Source organism: Rhynchophorus ferrugineus, unplaced genomic scaffold (genome assembly GCF_030347505.1).
Source record: "Rhynchophorus ferrugineus isolate W39M unplaced genomic scaffold, kcgeb_rfMv2 rfM2, whole genome shotgun sequence".
NCBI classification, from domain to species: domain Eukaryota; kingdom Metazoa; phylum Arthropoda; class Insecta; order Coleoptera; family Curculionidae; genus Rhynchophorus; species Rhynchophorus ferrugineus.
Window position 1 is genome coordinate 45,954,474 of NW_027472581.1, and position 20,848 is coordinate 45,975,321.

Consider the following 20,848-nt stretch of genomic DNA (forward strand, 5'->3'; position numbering starts at 1 on the left):
ATGGAGGAGATCTCGTTATGATTTGGGCAGCTATATTGCGATATTCAGCTGATCCTCTCATTCACACTACCGACAGGATTATTATGAATGAAAATCTCGATATCTTCAATAAAGTTCTTACTATGACTAGCACATTGCTGCCAAACACTGCCATATTCCAAGATGATAATGCGCCCATACAGCCAGGAAGTCCAGGCTTAGTTTAAGGTATATGGAATATCATTCATCTTCCCCGGCCAGCACAATTGGCAGATCTCAAAATAATTGAACCGTTATGGCGAGTTTCAGAACAGAAAGATCTCCAACATTATTGAAGTAATTGGCGAACGTTTTGGTAGAAGAAATAGTAACATTCCGTTGGAAAGTATTCATAAATTATTCATATGATATTTATTCTGCGAAAAATTTCAGCCCTTTTGAGAGCAAATGGTGGCTCAAAGCCCTATTAATAAATAAATATTGTGTATATGTCATGTGTTTATATTATTTCATCCATCCTATGTACCTTGGGATGAAACTAGATGCACAAGTCTATTGGAAGCAGTACATTAAAGAGAAAGGAAACTAAATGTAAAGAATATTCTATAAGAATAAATCTCTGTTATCTGCACATAATTAGTTGCTATTATAGAAGAATACACATTATTTTATTTCACACTAGCTGACCTGGTAGATATTGTGCTGTGTGAGTTATAAAAAACATGTAATGATTTTTGTTGCACAACATTGTCAGTTTTGTTTCCTGTCACGTAAATAAATAGCGTTAATAGTTTTTAAACGAAAAATGCTTGATACTTACCAATTAAGCATTAGGAATGACAATGCCCAATGTACAATGCATTTAATCAATAGTTGAGACACGAGATCCAATACGATTTCGAGGCATTGAGATAAACCCTTCAAAAAAACAATATAAAAATATCCCTACGATATTCTCATAAAGCTAGTGAACGATGGCAACTGGCAGAATTTTTATCTTAGATGTTTCTGGAGCAATTGCGAAATCGTTTAGAAAAATCATTATTTTGGCAACGATTTCATCGACAAGAAGATCGATGGAAATGACAAGGTACTTCACTTGCACCTGCTTAATCATGTATTACAACTGCATTGTTGGAAGGCAGTTGAAAAGTTCATTCGGCACTCAAATTGCCGTTGAATATGCAAACTAAAGAACTCCTGAACCTGATTAGCAGTTTTCTTCAATTTAAAAGAGTAGAATAGAAGTTCCTCACAAATGACGCTTATTGGACCTAAAACTAGAATAAAAGAATAGAAAAAATACATGATACTACTAGATTATGTTCAATCTAATGAAATATTGTTTTAAATCAGTTTAACATTACTTAACTGATGGTCTTCTTCTGTTGAAGGTAAGAAATTTATTTGTGAGTTATATTTAATACTACCTTAAATATAATTAATTTATTTCGATTTTATTGATCAGTATCCTTGACCATTCTTATATTCTTCTTTATATCTGATGTTAGTAAAATTGATTTTATAAGCCCACATAAATTAATAATAATTCTAGTTCGACCATGGCCGGATCTAGCATCGTTTTTGTATGACGCCATTATATCTAATCAAGTTATATTATTTATGTAAAGTATTCCTCGTCTACGAACGTTGTATGTTGTTCTGTTTGTTAGTCGTATCACGATATCATTCTTTTTTTACTGGCTGGACAATTTAGTTCTATTTTAAATTTTGAATTTCTAATAAGGCTTCGTTGTTTTATTGTTATGACAGATAATTAATTAACCTAAACGTTTGCGTCATATTCAACAAAATCATAATACATTTGGGTTTAGAACCTCTAAAGCAAGTAGGAAATATGGTATGGTGTATATAGTATGAAATATAGTAACATATGTAAAGAATAAATAAAATACACTACAAATACTAATAAACGCAAAATGTGCGCAGAATGGGCTATAAAAACAATGGTTCTGGATTGAAACAAGAAACTGATGAGCAGTGTGAACTGGACTGTATGGATCTGAGGCTCGTTGTGAAATCCACCAAGAAAGCGTTAGTATCATCGTTTGGGATGAAAAATGATTGTTTTCGTAGTTTACCTCTGGACGGGTAATTAATAGGCTCAAACTATTATTGTAACTTTTTGGAATAATTGCGTACAAAAATTCCCTAAAAGTGACCTCCTTCAATGAGGAAAAATATAGTTAAGATCAAACACTAGCTTAATTTGTTTTAGCTTCTTCTGATTTCTGACTTTTTGCGCAAACGATTTCCATATATGTAAGTTATATAGGATGTAAGTATTGAACAGATAGCACTAATGACGCTGCCGGTTCAGTACTATTCTAATGTAAACGAAACATGTATGTCTAGTCTGGGACTTGATGACACCTCACTCAGCACTCTTCCAGTTTGATATATACTCACCGTTATATTAACACTTCTTTCTTAGAGAAACAACCAATGCACTGGTTAGCTTATAGTTGTATTAACCACACAAGTATAAATAATTTTAGACCAGAGCAACTAAAAGTTGTTTATAAGGTAAATTAGGGGGCGGAATCCAAATCAGCCAGTTTTTTAAAATTGTTTCTAGTTTTTGAAATATCCAATAAAATTCAATTTAAAAATATAAATCAGAAATTAATTAAAGTTGAACTGAGTTCCTTGACTTTCTGTTTGGAATCAATGTCACGTATTAGGGTCCAACAGTAATCACTCATCATGCCTTATCCCTAAATCCTTGGTATCGTCTTTCGATTTTCGCTGTGTTGGTATGGTCTTCTTGCTCCTTGCTCCTCGTGTTGTCCAAGTTTGGTGGAAAAAAAGTTATGATGTGAATGCAGAAAATATATTTTGAGAAACATTGGCACTCTAATATCGTGGTAATTTTGCAATAATTTGTCGATTGTGTGCTTGTAATTCGGTAATTTCTTGTTAGTAGGAAAGTTTCGAACAACCTTTTGAACGCACTATTGTAGCTGCTTCAGGCGTTAAACAATTTGTAAACTTTGCATAGCAATTAGTTTTCGAATATCAGATCCTATACACATTTCTTCTTTAATTTTTGCGTATGATAACCTATATATTTATGCATATTTTGGAAACAGCTTTATTATGTACTTAAGGCATCTTTGCATTTATACCTAGACCAATTGGCAATAGTTCACTGCGCATGCATGGAACTAGCTTCGAAATTGATGCTACATCAGGATATCTATACTGCGAATTTTTTTGCCTTTGTACCCACAATATTCATCGACCAAAAGTAGCAGTCATCTACATGATGTTCCTGTTCTCGCCATAACGTTGGCACAGTAAATGAAAAGTATATATTTTCACGAAGTGACTAATTGCACAGGTTTGTTCTGCACGCGTTATCAAACAATTTCGTTACCCACAGCTCATAAGTGTTTACTACAGCAAAACGAAAATAATGCAAATACGCATCATGGAGTAGATATGTCATGATTTTTCTACGTTTACCGAGCATATAACATGCACAAACGTAAAAAAACACGTTGAATCAATTTTGCAATAGGACTTTTTCACATGTTTCGAAGCACAATAACAGCACAAAAGCCTGTTAAAATGATATTTAGTGCAACGTTGTTAGCTTATAAGATTGTATTACTACCACCATGCGCAAACTCGAAGACTAAAACCAATCTTGACACATGGATTGAAAATCTGAGTTCAGGACATCAAATTATGTCCAGGATCGTACTCATCTGCTCAGGACAAAGGGTTGATTCGAATTTATAAATTTATGTCAATTATGTTTTTTTCTTCGTCCATCAGTGTACTTTTGTTTATCTTCTCAACTGTTCTGTTTTTTTTAGATTTAGGTTTTAAGATTTAGTACGGTTTATATTACGGTAGTAATTACAAACAGATTCTTCCGCTTTTATGCGTGCGCTACGATTGCTAAAGATACTTTTCAAAACATGTTTGTTTCTTAATTATAATGGATGGCCAGTGGACTTTGAACACATTTAATCCATCTTTCGCGGTCTTACAGCTTCAACTATTACGATATTTTTGCTTGAACTCCACTTGGACTTCACTTCACTCAAACTATCAAGGAATGCTTCAAGTACCTGCGGAGCGATTACCAATTCAACTTCAAGCAGTCTTCTTTTCTTAATATATTTAAGGTAAGCGAGTTTATTCGAGTGAAGTGATTGATTTCAAAAGAGAGCATCCTTATGATCGTCCCTAGTGCACTATAAACTGCATCTGTTACCAGGTGTACCGGAACATCATTACCGATTTTTCTGGAAAAAAACTACATAATTTCCAAGAAAATGGAAAAGTTTATTTATTCAAAATATTGGCTTTTTGATTCTATACATCTTTCAGGCAATTTATGGATGCCATTCCAAAAAAAACTGTTTATCCTTTGAGCAAAACCATCTATCCCGCCATTTTCTAACTACTTCGAAATTAGTACTCTACAAGGACCCATTTATACGAAAAGTTGATAGTCGGGCTTCGAATGCTTCACTGACCGATATTGCTTTATGAGACGGTGCATTAACGTACTGTAAAATCACTTTATGGTGTCTTCGAGCCCATTCTAAACGTCTTTAGACGACGTTAGACGACTAATGCATGATTCAAATGGATCCTTTGTTTTCGGTACCGATCACTATAGTGATGTTCCACCAGATTTTCAACAATTCTTCTTGCGACCAAAACGATTTGGTCTTGGAGTCGATGAGCCGACCTCGCCGGTAATCATAATTTTTTGAGCTTAGGGTTTTCAAAATAAATCTACTTTTCATCAGCCGTTACTATTCAATGCAGAAATGACTTTGAAGCAGCATTTCACAAACGATATTTCATGTCATATCATTCAATTAATGTGATCCCCATCTTCCCATCTTTTGTATTTTCCCTATTACTTGTAATCGGTGGCTAATCCTTTCTTGGGACATATTTAACGCTTCTGTCAATTGTTTTTGAGTTTGGCTTGGGTCTTCGTCCAGTAACTCTTGTAGTTTCGTATCTTGAAACTTTTTTGGTCTAAGGAATGTTATTTGTCTTGCACATCGACATCACTACTTTCAAATTTTCGAAACTATGACTTGCATGTTTTTAAGGTTAGAGCATGATCACCGTAAGATTCTACCTACAAACGATGACTTTCAACGGTTTTTTCTTTTGATTAAATAAGAAAAGTAATGCGTGCCGCCAATGCACGTTTTCAGACACGAAACTTGAGGTTTTCAAAGAGATATACATCTCTGACGGTGTTACTTTCGTAAAATATAATCATAAAGTATATATTACTCTATGAATATAACTTTTATAGCTTTGAAGTTTGATGTCAGCAGAATAAAATGACATGTGTGTTTGTGTTGTCATAGCATTTCTAAAAAGTAATGTTAGGGTAGACCTGGTCAATCAAATTTTGATGTAAATGAAGCTATTAGGACCAAACACCCCAGTCATCATATCTACAAATTTGACATAAACACGCCGTTTTTTAGAGGTATTAGCTGTCGTGGAGGATTTTTTTCTGGGCTTTCCATAAAAGCAGTAATGGGTAATATGATCCAAAAATAATATTAATAAATAAAAACAAATAATAAGTTAATAGTAGATGAGGGAAACTATGTTGAAATTTACATTCTGATATCCGTTTGGTTTTTCCAAGGACAGAGAGGAAGTTTTCAATCAATACTATGTACATTGAAGCACAAAGAGTGTTATAAAAACTAGGAAAACACAAATGATGCTTTAATTAAGAATTTATAATTTTGACCCTTTCTCGTAATGTACTACATGTAAGTGTATAAATATTAATTGCTATATTATATAAAATGTTTACTGCAATTATAACAAAGTTTTAACAAATAATTTCGACATTATAATAAACATACGAAACACAAACAAATGTTGTTACATAACATAAATGTTATGAAAACGTTACAACCTTTAATAAAGTAATATTCAACATGGTGCATTTTCTTAAAGTGTGATTGACAATATAGAAGCAGGTTTTAAACTGGTTTTATTGACCAATAGAAGACTAGACTAGTTGTTTTTTATTAAGTAATTACATTAACTGTTTACAGGCTCGTTAAACTGGTCCAGTTTCCCATACTAAAATTAAACTTTACATGACATTATCCAGTTACCATATTATGTCATTCACCAAATACGGAAGAAAAAGTATCTATTTGTTTAGTTGTTCATAGTTAAATTGATAAAAAGAGCTACTAGCAAGGTGTTTTTGTTTTTTACAAGCTTTCAATTAATATATTATATCTTTTGCATGTACTTTGATCAAATATATTTATTGCTGAAAATGGGAAATATCAATGTAAAAAAACTGTTAAATTCGATGATTTTAACATTTCTCTACATTAAATAACAGTTTTCCATTCAGTATTATTGAGTTATTCAATATATACCAACGAAATAAAAAAGCGCTCAAAATGTCATTTCATTACCTTTATCGGTTCATTACCTTTAGTAGGAAATCTGTTACCGAAGCCCAACAAACACTTTTAAAATGTATCTCAATAGTCGACTTTGATTTTAGTTATTTAAAAATGGTGATTTGGATATCAGTGGCAATGAACGACCGGGTGACAAAGAAAATTCGAAGACAACAATAACCACAATTTCATTGCTTGCAAGGCAAAATAGAAACGGTTTTTGTCTGGAGTGACTCAGTAATGCATAGTGTATTACGAGCCCTGTGACTCCAAAATCTCCAAGAAATCGTCGTTATATTATGATATATATGACTATAAAATTTATCAAATTAGTAAGTATTGTAGTTTTATTTTTATAGTATTTCTAATATTCTATATCTATTTTTTAATATTAAATAAGCTATATTATTAGCGTAGAAACATAATTGATAACATAATTTAAATTGATGTTTACTTTGCTTCAGTGATTTAATTAGTACAAAAATATAACTTATAATTATAAAATAATGTTGAAATACATTAAAAATATTTACTTGGTTTTGCATTTTTAACATTTTTAACCTTGAAATATGATTTATAAATAACGATCCAAATAGGATTTATAAATAGAACTATATATATATATATATATATATATATATATATATATATATATATATATATAATTGAATAGATTTATAAAAGAAATTACAATTTATAATAATTTACTATATTTACTTTACTTACTATTATATATTTGAGTAATTGTTTTGTACTCCCATTTTAGTAGTAATTTTTTGTATATTTCAACGCTCTATTATTGACTATAGTTTATTTAATGCTAATAATAAAATCAGGCTCTTTATGCTTTGAAGATCGAATAACGAGTCTATTAAAATGTAGCATATTTTAAGAACCTATTGTCATCTAATAATAAAGATTCGTTACAGGTATATGCCAAGTCAAAACACCTTTGACGTTATGTTTTCAGCTACTATGATTGACAACACGGAAGTAGCGAGGCCATTTCTTAGTCAAATGCGTTATAAAGTGCATTGTCCTATTAAACTTGGTGTTGGTCTAGTTAAACCTTATTTAGTCTAAGCCTAGGCAAAACATTCACTTTTTTCAGCTATCACTGTCGTGTAACATATTCAAACTTTTTATGTACCTTTGAAGTTAAAATGTAAATTGTTAATGTTAATATTTAATTTTTTTTTCTTCCTTGACATTAACGATCTAACGCCTACAACAACTGTATCTGTTCTAGTTTATTAAACAACTGGAATATTGTGGTTTTCATTGATTTTTTACTTGCAATATATTATTTTATCTTGTCTACAGATGATAAAACTTTATTGAATTAACGTTAACGTATCGTATCAATTGTTACATAACATATGATATATACGTATATGTTACGTATATGTTAATCCGTCCAATAAAAAAGCCAATTAATGTCATCTAAATATATGTCAGCACGCTGCAATGTTGCCGCATAAAATTTGACTTTTGGTTTACAATGTTTTCCGATTCATAAGCTGTAATTATTATCACTAATGTTTAGAAACAATTTTGCAGACATTTGGGCAACATTGTCCACCAGCACAAACCCAAATCGAATTTTATAAGCTGATTCGGTTATGTATACCAACGTATCAGACAACATTTTATCTTTTTTAACCAGGATAAAATAAGAAGAAAAAATGTGTTCCTAGTGTCAGACGAATTTCAGACGTTTTTACAAACTGCAATTAGCATTATATTTGACGTCATATTTCTTATTAGTCGATATATATATATATATATATATATATATATATATATATATATATATATATATATATATATATCGACTCAGCAATATCTATTAGTAATGATGCAGGTATCTTAGCTAATTTTGCATTGCGGCGAAATGACAAAAGTCTAATTATATCACTTGGTGATGCCCGATTCCTCAAGCGATCTTGATTGTAGGTTAAAATGGAAATATCATGCAAGACAAAATGCCGAGTAAATCAGACTCCAAATCAAGCGACTGTACTGGTTGGTCAGAAAATACTTTAACTTGATCTAAAATTGATGAAAAATAATGAAAATGATTGATTAGCCGATGGTAAAACCAATTTGGACATATGAGGTCTAAATAAGGGGTTGTACTAAAACATCAAACCAACTAGTAATCCAACTTTACCAAAAAAAAGTTCTACAATTAATTACCAATGTTTATTGATACGTAAAGTAAAATAAGGTTACTAAATGACAGCAACTTGAAAGCAACACAGCCACTGAACTCAGAAGATTGAAGCGAACCAAACTTCACGAACTTGTATAGTGTGTAGATGTTACTCTTACGTTAGCTTAAGTAGTTTAGTATTATTTTAATTTAGGTAATACATACTGATGTATTAATCTCGTACTCACCTTGTTTGTATATTAGTACAAATACAACAGGACTGTAGTAATACATTAATTCCTTATTTAGGATTGTACTTTGATATGGAATAAACATATAGTGATAAAACGCAAACAGCTTGGTCTTAAACTAAACCAAATATATTGGCTGATAAGGTGTAAATCTAAATTATCATGAGATAACGAGGTTTTTCTGTACATAGTAGTTAATACTTAAGCCCATTTGGACCTATGGTATTGAACTGTGGGGTACTACTAGCAAATCTAACATAGATATCCTCCAGAGATTCCAGAATAAAACATTGCAAGTCACCGCAGATGCCTCATAATACGTGTCCAACAAACTGATTCAACGCGATATCTCATTAGAACCCATAACAACAACATTGCAACCCAATGCACTCGCCAAACAGTTAAATGTGCGCGATAACATTGACGTATAGGCTCAACCGCAAACCACCATATGAACTGATTAATAGACACATAGCGTGAGATTTAATAATCTCTAGAATGAGCTAGAATAGTTTTTAGAATAAGTTAGGATATACTTTAAAATAAGTTATAATAGTATCTAGAATAAGATTTAGTTGATAAGTTGTACAGTAGATTAGTTACTGAAGTGGTCTTATACATGTCAAGATGGGCAGATTGTTGACGTTCTAAGAGCTTAATAAAAAAATTGTACTAAGAATACCTAATGTAAAATGTAATTAATTGAAAAATGTGTACTACTGAGATGTTCAGTGTATACTGAACGCCAATCGTGGAACGGTTAAAATGTCTTTTTCGACGTTCATTAATTTTATAGTTTATCTTGAGATAATCTGCTGACGAGGTCCATAAAACACTTTTAGAAAGCTGGTAATGCCTCTTCGTCATATGCTAATTGTCAGTCTTAGTTTCATTTATATCCATTACCTTAACATCGCGGTTTCATTGCTTGCCACGCAAAAAAGGTTGCCAGACTATGCATATAGTGTGGTCAACAAACTGTATTAGGAGCTACTAAAATGGAATCAAATTGTTATTGTAAATATACCGATATAAAGTAAATAAATTTAAGACCGTATTATTGCAACACCAGAAATAGCGAGTAGCAGAGTAAAGTTAACTTTTGGGATGTTAACGCTCAACACATGTTTCAACAAGAGTTGGGAATGTTGCAGTTGCGGAAATTCCACTGCACACCGGTGTATTTACCAATAATACCTGATTACTATTTATTTAGAGCGATGGATATCTTTGCTTGTACATGGTTTCGATATACTGAAAATGTGCGAAAATGGGCCGATAATTGTATCGCTGTTTAATAAACATCGTTCTTTTGACACTGAATCGACATATTGCCATAAATATAGGGAAAAGTTCCTATAGAAAACTATTGGAAAATTATGGAATATATTTTAATTAATAAACATTGTACCAATTTTTTTCTAAAAATACCTTTTATATCATATATAGTTAGGAGCACTAGTCAACATATTAGTGCATGAGCTGATATATGATAGTTGTATGGAGTAGAACTCTTGGTTAAGTATATGATAAATTTAGTTTGTACTAATACACAGACACTGAATTTTAGGCTGATTTGTATTACTCATGCTACCAATAATAAATTAACCACTCAGATAGTATTCGTAACGATATTTACTAGTGTTTGTTTAAAGTTAATTGTTTATATTTTCTAAGCAATAGTTACTAGTGTTATTTAGACAGTTTTTGTGTGGACTCCGAATCATGGCAATTAAACTTTTGCAATTTGTGAGGAATATTGATGCAATCTTATCTTTAATAATATAAGTGAAATAATTATTCTTTGTAGGATTTTACAATCTTGCTAAGAGGACCTAAAACACCCTATATTACGCATAAGTAATATTAGTTTAGACAATAATGGAGGTGAGTTTTTTATTTTTAATTAATACTTTCAAATTGTGTTATTATTCCATAAATTCCATTAAATAGTATTGAATTTCAAGAACATTTCAAATATTACATTTTTTTTAATATACATATATATATATATATATATATATATATATATAAATAAAATATACATATTTGTTGAATACATTATTAATAGAAATCCCTAATGCATTAATACCTATTCATTCTTTTTGAATGAATATCAATAACAATATAACCCCATTTGTTCGATAAAATTTGCTAAAACCTAGCTCAAAAAATAAAAATATTTTAAAAAATTCCATTGAAAATTAATAAATAAATACGTTATGTGAATATTAAATTATTACCAATTTTCAAGTCTGTTTAATGCTTTTATATCTAGGACCTCGATTCTTCTAATAGTAGTAGATAATCCTCATTCACACAAGGAGCATTAACCTCGCAAATGGATACGGTTTGGCTTGGTGGAAAACTGGCAATTAGCAAGTATTTAGTTTTTATCGAAGCGGGAGATCAGCGCCGCATAAAAATACGATTGTTTCAAATAAAACGCTGCAAATGAGAAGTGCATTAAAAACAAGGTTGTTAAGGTAAAGTGGTTTGATGGAGATTTATCTTTGTCCTTATTCTTTATACCGTGTTTGTGATAAAAATTACAACTCCTACATTTCGTAAACTGGTCTTTGAACCCAATGATGTAAATCGTTTCATTATCTTGATAATTTTAATTAATTATTGGAGGGTGAGTCAAATGTTAGAATTGGAATTATTGACATATTGAATAATTCATTATAGTAAAAATTGGAGAATTATTTTTACTTTTTACAGAATAATTTTTGAAATACGCCAGATAGAATTACAAGATATGGACAAGAAAATATGAATATCTGACAATATTTATTTATTAGTACGACGTTTAGCCAATATTTTCTTTTAAAATTCTTCGTGGAATGTATTCGTATAGTATCTGAATAGTTTCGAAAGGAAAGTTGTTCTATTCTTGAACAAAAACATGCACTTATGGCTCGAATGATGTTATAGTTGGAAATCTCCACACTCTCTGCTCTAAAAATCCGCATAGTTATTAAATTATGTTGATGTCTGTTGATAAAGCTGGCCAGGGAAGATTATATTTTGATGCTCCTCAAACCAAGACTGACTTTTTGGTTTTGTAACTGAGTATCAGCGCATTATCATTTTGGAACATGACAGGGCTTGGCTGCAATATGCTAGTCATAGTAAGAACCTCATTATTGATAATGTTCAGATATACATTCAGCAATCCGGTTAGTGATCTTATTTATCGGAATCCTTGCCTCCAAAATCAAAACGGAATATTACACATGCTTGATTGTAAGCTTCTTTTGGGGTTCTCCATATGTAAACACGGCCATTTGTAGGAAATAATGTATACGATGATTTATTTTACCATATCACATTCTTCCAATCATCAAATTTTGAGATGTTATGATTGTTACACCATTTCTTTCGCAGCTTAGCTTTAATTCCGTTATAAATGGTTTCGCAATGGCAGCCTTTTCATGAATGCTAGCTTTGTGAAGCTTCCGCTGTACTGATTTTACCTAAACGTTATTACTCAAATGAATGTTGTGTTGTACCTTTTTGGTCGCGTTAGTTTTTAATGTTCGTCCGTGTCTGTCAGTTAATTTTGGGGTTCGCCTACCATTTCTTTTCTCCGGTAATGCTTTATCGTGTTTTGTATATGCTGTGCCTCGTGAAATGTTAATCGTTCAGAGATCACACATGTCACCAGTCACTTTGTTTTAACCGTCGCAGTACAAAGCGTATAATACACAATATATAATATAACCTACAGGCATGTAAACTGAGTCAGTGTTGCCAATTTGCAACAAGATCTACTATATTGCATCGTATTCAAATTATTTGGTCTAACGCCTCTTCTTTAGTATTTTAGTTCCATTTTTGTGGTTTGTTATATATTCCCGTCTAGTCAATTGAAATAACCAATGTTGATATTCAATTGCTGATAGTGAATGAGCCGATAATAAACTATTTTATTTGAAATGATAAATTAGCTATTTCTGTAAATTAGTGTTCAGATAGCAGGTTGTTTAGAAAAATCATCTAACATCTATTATTCGTCAAAGTTGAACGTTTAATTATTTGTTTATAAGCCACAATAGATACTTTTTAGCAATGTAAAAATAAAAAATTCATACAAAAAATGATAAATAGGCCACATGAATCTGTGAATAAAAACCTTCTGAACATTCTAAAAGTTGGAATCCATCACTAAGTATGTATTTATAATTATTCAATTACAAAATCGAAAGAATAATATTAGCAATTCAGTGCCAGGAATTAATTTACAATCAGGTTGTTTGCTTCAATAATCCATTCCATGCTAGAGCCACATAAAACGTCCATTTCAGTATATATTTTTTGATGAACGAGTTGAAATTTATATTTTATTAAATATATTTTGTGTTACAGAAAGTGTTTTTGTAGAGCGTATTACTTATTACATTATTTTTATGTGAAAAAGGTGTTACTAATTGTCATTATACTTTGATGAATTTACATGGGGAGGAATGATCTATGTTGTTGTTTACGAGTTTTAACAGTGCTGAATTGTAGCACGAAGTAATCTGGAAAAACGACAAAAGTTTAATGGATGGAGGTTCGATAAAAGCCTGCGTCAAATACTTTAAGAATGTTATGAATTATTAGGAATAGTAACTTAAATGTCTAAATGATGAGTATGAGAGAGAATGAGGGGAGAAATTAGAGATTAGTTTCCTTAAGAATAGAAATCCATGCACCTTTTTTGGGACATGGAGATGGAACAATCCCATGTACATAACAAATATGCTGCTTCAATTCAATCAATCAAAAAGGAAGGGAAGTAGGAAAAAATGGAGATAGGGGTCTGAACAAGTATCGCTTATAAAATGGTAAAAAATCTTGAGGGATTAAGAAAAGTGGTTTTAAATCCAAACTGTTCTATCATATTCTACATGATAATATACTTACTAAATTAATTAGAAGCTATACTGACAAATAAATAAGCATAAAATGAACATAATAATGTGTGTAGAGTAGAGTAGAACATAAGATGCGTGTAGTAGAGTATGAAGAGCATTAATTTTTATACAATTTCTCTTATAATTGTGGGGACATATTCTTAAGTGATATAGGAAAGAAAGTTACATAGTTGCTGTTAAATATATGTTGTATAACATGTTCAATGATAATCTGATATATTATCATAGCCTTCGATATAACGGATTTGTGTCAATGCGCGACAATGCATTCCAAAACTAATATTCCAAAGATGAATAATATAAAAATAATAATATTTTCCGTATCACTATTGTCATCAGCTACTGTTTATCCCATATAAAAAAAAACTATTGTAGTATGTATAGAGGAGTTCATAACAGTATACTTAGTAATAAAAATTACTGAAGCTTTGGATCTTATTACCTTCGATTTTTATAAATGTCTTAAATCATCCTGAAGATATTTTAAACTATTAATCATCACTAGCATTATAATTTAACATAATAAACTGAAATATCACTGCCACTATAAACCCACCACTACACTACTTCTCTATAATGAGATAATATTAATATTACTAACACTACAACTAGAAGCAATTAGTTTTAGTTATGTATACGAACACTAACACAAAAACGCTCACTTTAGTTTTGCAGAAAGATATTCCTGCGTTGTCTCCCCTCCAATAAGATACCTTTTAAAAAAAGATTTTTTCATAAACGGAAGGTGTAAGGTTACTCATTTTCAGAAAGGAAGCCAAAAAACGTATTTTGACAGATATAGTACCGTTCTGGTTTAATTTTGAATTTAGAAAACATCCAGGAAATGTATAAGGAATCTTGACCTTACACAACTGAAGGTTTGCGTGGGTCTTGAAGGTAAAATGGATTTTTTTTGAGTTTTTAAATATAGCATCTTACTCAGTAAGTCAATTCAAAACTAGTTTTATACGATGCAAACCAAACTATTTTTTATTCATTGTTTTGAAGATAATTTGTTTTACTGAGATTACTTTAATATGTAAACTAATTATTTGAACAATATTTAATTCTGACTCGTAAACAAGGCAAAATTTAATTAAGCATAACGAACAAAAACAGCGATATTCAGAACACTTGGAAAATCTGACGCTAACTGAGAAAATAGAAAATTCACTATAGAAAGCAGCAAAAAAGCTCAAAGAAACTAACACCGTTAAAAATTACGACAATAATTGGGCTAGGAATAATAAAAAACGCTGATTCATTTAAAGATGTATTTAAATCTAAAATATTTAGATACTTTTTCATTAGTAACATCTTAGATATGCTTAGTAGAATTTTAATTTATAAATTAATTTATTATTACTGGTCTGTTATACTTATTAATACACAAGCAAGGCGGTATTAATATATTATTATATATTTTCCAAATCAAAATAAAATTGAACTACTTAATCTAAAGTTAAAAATACAGTTACTCATTATATAAATTCGTGTGGTTTGGTTCCCTTCAAAAATCTGCTTCCACATTGCTATGATTTAGCTGAATCTTATTTCATGTTTTAAGGGGAACTCTTGAATTACTTCATATATCTATATGATTTTGAGGTCATCGCACAGCTCTTCGTTGGTTACCTAGCGATAAGCATTAGTAATTAATGGTAAAACTTTGTTTTGACTGCGTTGGATTACTAGTTAATTTGATGTTTTAGTGCAATATTTAGTTTTGTCCAAATTGCCTTTATGATTGGCTGATATATCTTGATATGAAGAAAATAAAATTAGACTCAATTCAATTAAATTTAACCCATGAGAAAATTTCCATCAAAGAAGTTACCAATATGAGAAAATTTAAGCGTAAAACTCTTAACGACCCCAAACGCAAGATGTTAAATATCTTGACGTTCATCTAAACCGATGTCTAATTTGGAAGAAACGCATATTTGCTAATCGAAAAATATATTGTCTAATCGGGAGTATATAGGGGTTGTTCTTACGTAATAATATATTTCTGAACAAATCAATACTTAGGCCCATCTGGTCCTTTTGAACCCAATTATACGGTATTTCTGGTTAATCTAATACATCAATCATTCAACGGTTCCAAAACTAGGTGTTGTATTCTATTAGCGATGCTCCATACATCTCTAATGAAGTCACAAAGAATCAAATTCTTATTAGTGCCAGGGTTAAGTAATTCACTCAGTATTCACATTACTTCACTCCAGTATACTCATTAATCAGCTAAATGTGATTTGTTGCAGTGAATTTCGTAGACTAAAACGTTTTCTGTCATTAAATCTCATTAATGGACAATTAAAGACTTTAGAATAAGATTTAGATCACTTACTGAAGTACTGAGAAATCAGAGACTTATTGAGAAATTTGTAAATTAATTAATTATTTTACTAAAAATCCAAAGAAAAAATTATATAATTTTCATTTAAGCTTTTTGAATATTCAATGTTTTGATCTTCCAAACAATTTTCTGGTTGCATCAGCTATTGATTCTTAATATAATTTGTGATAAAAAAAAAATCTTTGTTCTAGATTTTATTGTACTTATTTTTCTAAAAATTATATCTTATAAATATATCAATAAGGAATATAACAATATATTATTTAAGTATTAAAGATAAATATCTGAGTTAACACAAAAGGAAACAATTATGCCTCTTTAAGTATTTATTTTTTAAGTATATATTCAAATAACAGGAAAAATCGTATCTGTCCAATCAAGTGGGCATTAACCTTAGATTATATTTTGGCGTAAACTGGATAAATAACTAATAATGTTATCGGAATTCATGATCACAAATGTAATGACCTGATAAGTAGTTATTTCTCTTATGGAATTGTGGTTTATGTAAGTTGCAAATATTTCGATAAACTATGTTTAATATAAATATGATAACTAAAAGGGGAAGTCCTATAAAATATAACTCACGATTACTTAAAGACAATACGATATAACAGCTGAAAAGTTTTCAGCTAAACAACAGTCTTTTTTAATTTTATAGTCCAACTAGCTGACCCGACAGACTTCGTCCTGTCAAAAAGATTTGTAATGTGGCAGTTTTTGTGCCTACGTATTTTAAAAAATTCTCCTGAACAGAACCATCACCCTGGTGGTAGGGCGTTGTGAATAAAAAATAATTAAATAAAACATATATAAGGATTTAAAAGTAAGTAATCGCTTTATTGTTAATCATGTGAATCATAATTATTATTATTATTATCATTGTAGTGCTTTGTGGTATACGATGTTTTTTGTTTGATTACCTGGCGCATAGATAAACAAATCTGATGGTTTTCCAACACGGGAACAGGCAACATACAATTGACCATGTGAGAAACATGGGTTTTCTAGATTAATACCACAAACACTTAATGATTGCCCCTGGGACTTGTTTATAGTCATAGCAAAAGCAAGCCGCACTGGAAACTGTAGTCGTTTAAACTCAAATGGCACATCAGTCGGAATCATTGGGATGCGCGGTATGAGAACATCTTCTCCTTTATACTTTCCTTTGAGTATAGTTGCTTCTATCACATTGTTTAGTAATTTTTTTATCGCTAACCGTGTACCGTTGCAAAGACGCGGTTGGTTGATATTTCGCAACATTATAACCACCGATCCAACCTTTAATTGAAGATTGTGAGGTGGCAATTCTGGCAAATCCAGCGAGTTTAAAAATTCCGGTGGATAGTTGACTACATCATCTTGATTAGTAGCCGAATCAACTGATTTATATATCCTCAATTCGCCTGTAATTTGTTCTTGAATTTTGAAATTTAATTCATTTACATCTATGTTTTTTGCAGCCAGTATAGCTCGTTCGCTCAACCAATCATGGTTTCTGTAATTTTGAGAAACATCTGGAGACACCTTCTGAATAAGTTCATCTTTTGATCGAGTTAACTGACAAAAACTTTGAGGAAAGTTAATGCAGCTAGTCAACATGTCTATAGGAAATTTGCCATTACCAATGTCAATGAGTTGTTTAGAGAATATGTTTCCAGATTGGTCATTTTGCAACTCGACACGCATATTCTTGCTTAAATGAAGTACTTTGACATGTTTCCACAAATTGGAGGACTTTAGACATGCATTGAGTTCATCAGCTGGCGTTGATCGTGGAATCATTGGAAATGTTTGACGAAAATCTCCTGCTAATAAAATCATTGCACCACCAAATCGGTTATTATTGCTACGTAGATCTTTTAAGGTTCTGTCTAAAGCCTCCAAAGATTTTTTATGTGCCATCGTGCATTCATCCCAAACAATCAATTTACATTGCTGCAAAACCTTTGCCATTGCAGAGTTCTTCGAAACGTTGCAGGTTGGAGTTTCATTGCTTTGCATATTTAATGGCAATTTTAGTGCTGAATGGGCCGTTCGACCACCTTCAAGCAAAGTTGCTGCGATTCCCGACGAAGCGAGTGCAAGTGCAATTTTATTTTGTGAACGAATTGTTGCTAATATTAATGAAATCAAAAAAGTTTTTCCTGTACCACCAGGTGCATCTAAGTAGTAAATCCCTCCAGTTTCATCATTTGTTACTTTCATAAGAGTTTCAAATACATACTTCTGTTGTTCATTTAACAGTGGAAGATTTGTTTGAATTAATTCTTTCAAAGCGTTGAGATCATACAGTCTTTCTCGATGCAACTCTTGGTTAAAAGCGTCATGCATTGGACGATTGGGCGCGGTCAGGCCTAATTGAATTAATAGTTTGTTTGACATTATCAAGCACATGTCCTCAATTGAAATCAATGCTTCATTGTAAATTTCTTCACTGATTTGTATATTTGGATTTCCCATTCTATTCCGTATTTGATACAAAATATCATCACACATATAATCTTTGTACTTGATCCACAAATCAATTGGGTTTGATGGGAAGCATGTAGATATGATTATAGAAAACAATGTTCGTATTTGATGAGCGTGTGATGATATTACAGCATCATTGAGAGTTTGATCCCAATGAGCGTCATTTTCAAGCAATTGCAAACGTTGACAGGCTTCTCTGTAGGATCCACACAATTCACCATCAACAGTTCGTAACTGTTGGAATGATGTTGGGCCACGTACATTGACTAATAGCAGTCGTAAATAAAAACATTCATCATTGCTTGGATGTACTGAATAAATCCGGCCAAACGCATCGCTGGAATATACATCTGTATATCCTGGAACAGGTTTTCCTTGTTTCCGTTGTATAAATCTCCTTGAGGATTGATTCCAGGTATAATATTTTGGCATTTCAGAATATAGCAATGTTTGTGCGAAATCATCGTTTTGGCATGTCTCAAAAAAACTGGTTAATGTAGTAGATGGTGGCTGAGCAGCTCTTTGTACTGCGTTCTGTGCTGTAAAATACACTCTTTGTCCATTTTCTAAATGCACAGCTAAGTGAACAACAGAAGGGTGTCTCTCATGAATAGGAAAAGAAAATATTCGCCAAACTGCTTCATTACTACTGACATAGCGGCCCATTTGGTATTGGGTAACTTCATCATTAGAATTCTCTGCACCAATTCCAATCACAGCCATATCACTCCCTTTGGTTACATATTTGCAAATGTATTTAATCGATTTCACTGAATGGCAAGATTCAACGTTGATGTGTGCTTTGAATATCTTTGATAAAATGGGTGAATATGGAACAATCTAACGATTATCTATTTCAATATCTTGTTGATTTAATTTGACAATTGTTGATTTTCCATTGTCAGCTGTCGATCTGCGACGATACAATGGATAACCGTCATTACCAATAATTGTTTCCGATATTAATGTCCGTGGATATCGTTTTGAACATTTACCATCCATCATACACGGTGAATTTTGATTAAGAGTTCCACAGGGACCATGTATCATATTTTTGATAACTACCTCATGCAATCCAGGATCTACTTGTACATTAGGGATTTCAGCTGATATCACTGCATCAACTTCATTTGGCCTTATCTTTTCAACCAACCAAATCAAAATGTGTGCATGTGGCAATCCTCGTTTCTGCCACTCCACAGAATACATCCAGCAGCGTGTCTCACCAAACACATTATGTTTTACGATGAAATTCATTAAAGATTTCAACTTTTGTCTAAAGACTCTGGCTGTAATATCATGACGATCAATGGGTGATTGCCCAGGGAATAACTCCTGCTTAATTTCTATCCATTGCGGATTGCATGTAAATGTGATGAACAAATCTGCTGTACCATAATGACGAACATACGACATGGCATCTTGAGCATATTCGTGCATATGCCGAGGGCTTCCGATGTATGTTGCTGGAAGAATAGTCATCCGACCGACATTCTGTGCATTTCCATCAGTATTAATCGCATCTCGAAGGTGAATATACTCTTTAGATCGGAGTTTGGTTTGATTCAACCTGATGAATGTTAATCTCTCCGTTTCAATTTTAACATACATGTCAACAACATATTTGTGATATAATCGCCGACATTTCAATATGTGATTATCTTCATTTTCCCGAATCATTAGGCGGTATGAATAATAGTTCATTGAACTGACTTTTTTGTTGGTTTCAGAACCTGTAAATAGATTTTGTTTTAATAACATTCAAATATAAAATTAAAATACATAATATAGTGACTGAGATATTATCGCCATAGCTAAACTAATATTTTAGTTACCTGTAATGGGATTTATCATTTTTATTGATAAATCGTAGCCATCTTCACCTTGCCAAAATATAATGGGATATTGCAGTGCATCATATGAGCGGTGTGTTTCCTTTATACGTTGTAATTGATCATTCCGACGATGTAAAACAATATTACGGGATTCCAAGTTATCTCCAACTACAACGATAGCAACTTCATCAATAGTTGGTGCATTAAAACGTCTTGTATGTTGACCTGCAGGTGTTTTATCAGCTCTGATTACAATTTTGTGATTATCGGATGGCATCAGATCCAGGGCAGTTTTAAACAATATAATCAATTGATTGTGTTGATGAAATAAAGTTTGTAATTGTTCTACAATAGACCTCTTTACTAAATTGTTATGTGCACAACGCAGATCAATTTCTTGTGGTGAATTGCCCATAA

General features: G+C 31.7%; 1 protein-coding gene across 1 annotated transcript; it reads right to left on the reverse strand.

Annotated features, from left to right (window-relative positions):
- Positions 1-19,420: 19,420 nt before the first annotated feature.
- LOC143191024 (uncharacterized) lies at positions 19,421-20,525 on the reverse strand. The gene is made up of 2 exons (XM_076395667.1): positions 20,432-20,525; positions 19,421-20,329 (listed from the first exon to the last, which is right to left on the reverse strand). Exons 1-2 carry the CDS (start codon positions 20,448-20,450, stop codon positions 19,437-19,439), a joined length of 912 nt encoding a protein of 303 aa, XP_076251782.1. The 5' UTR covers positions 20,451-20,525; the 3' UTR covers positions 19,421-19,436.
- Between the last annotated feature and the right edge of the window lie 323 nt (positions 20,526-20,848).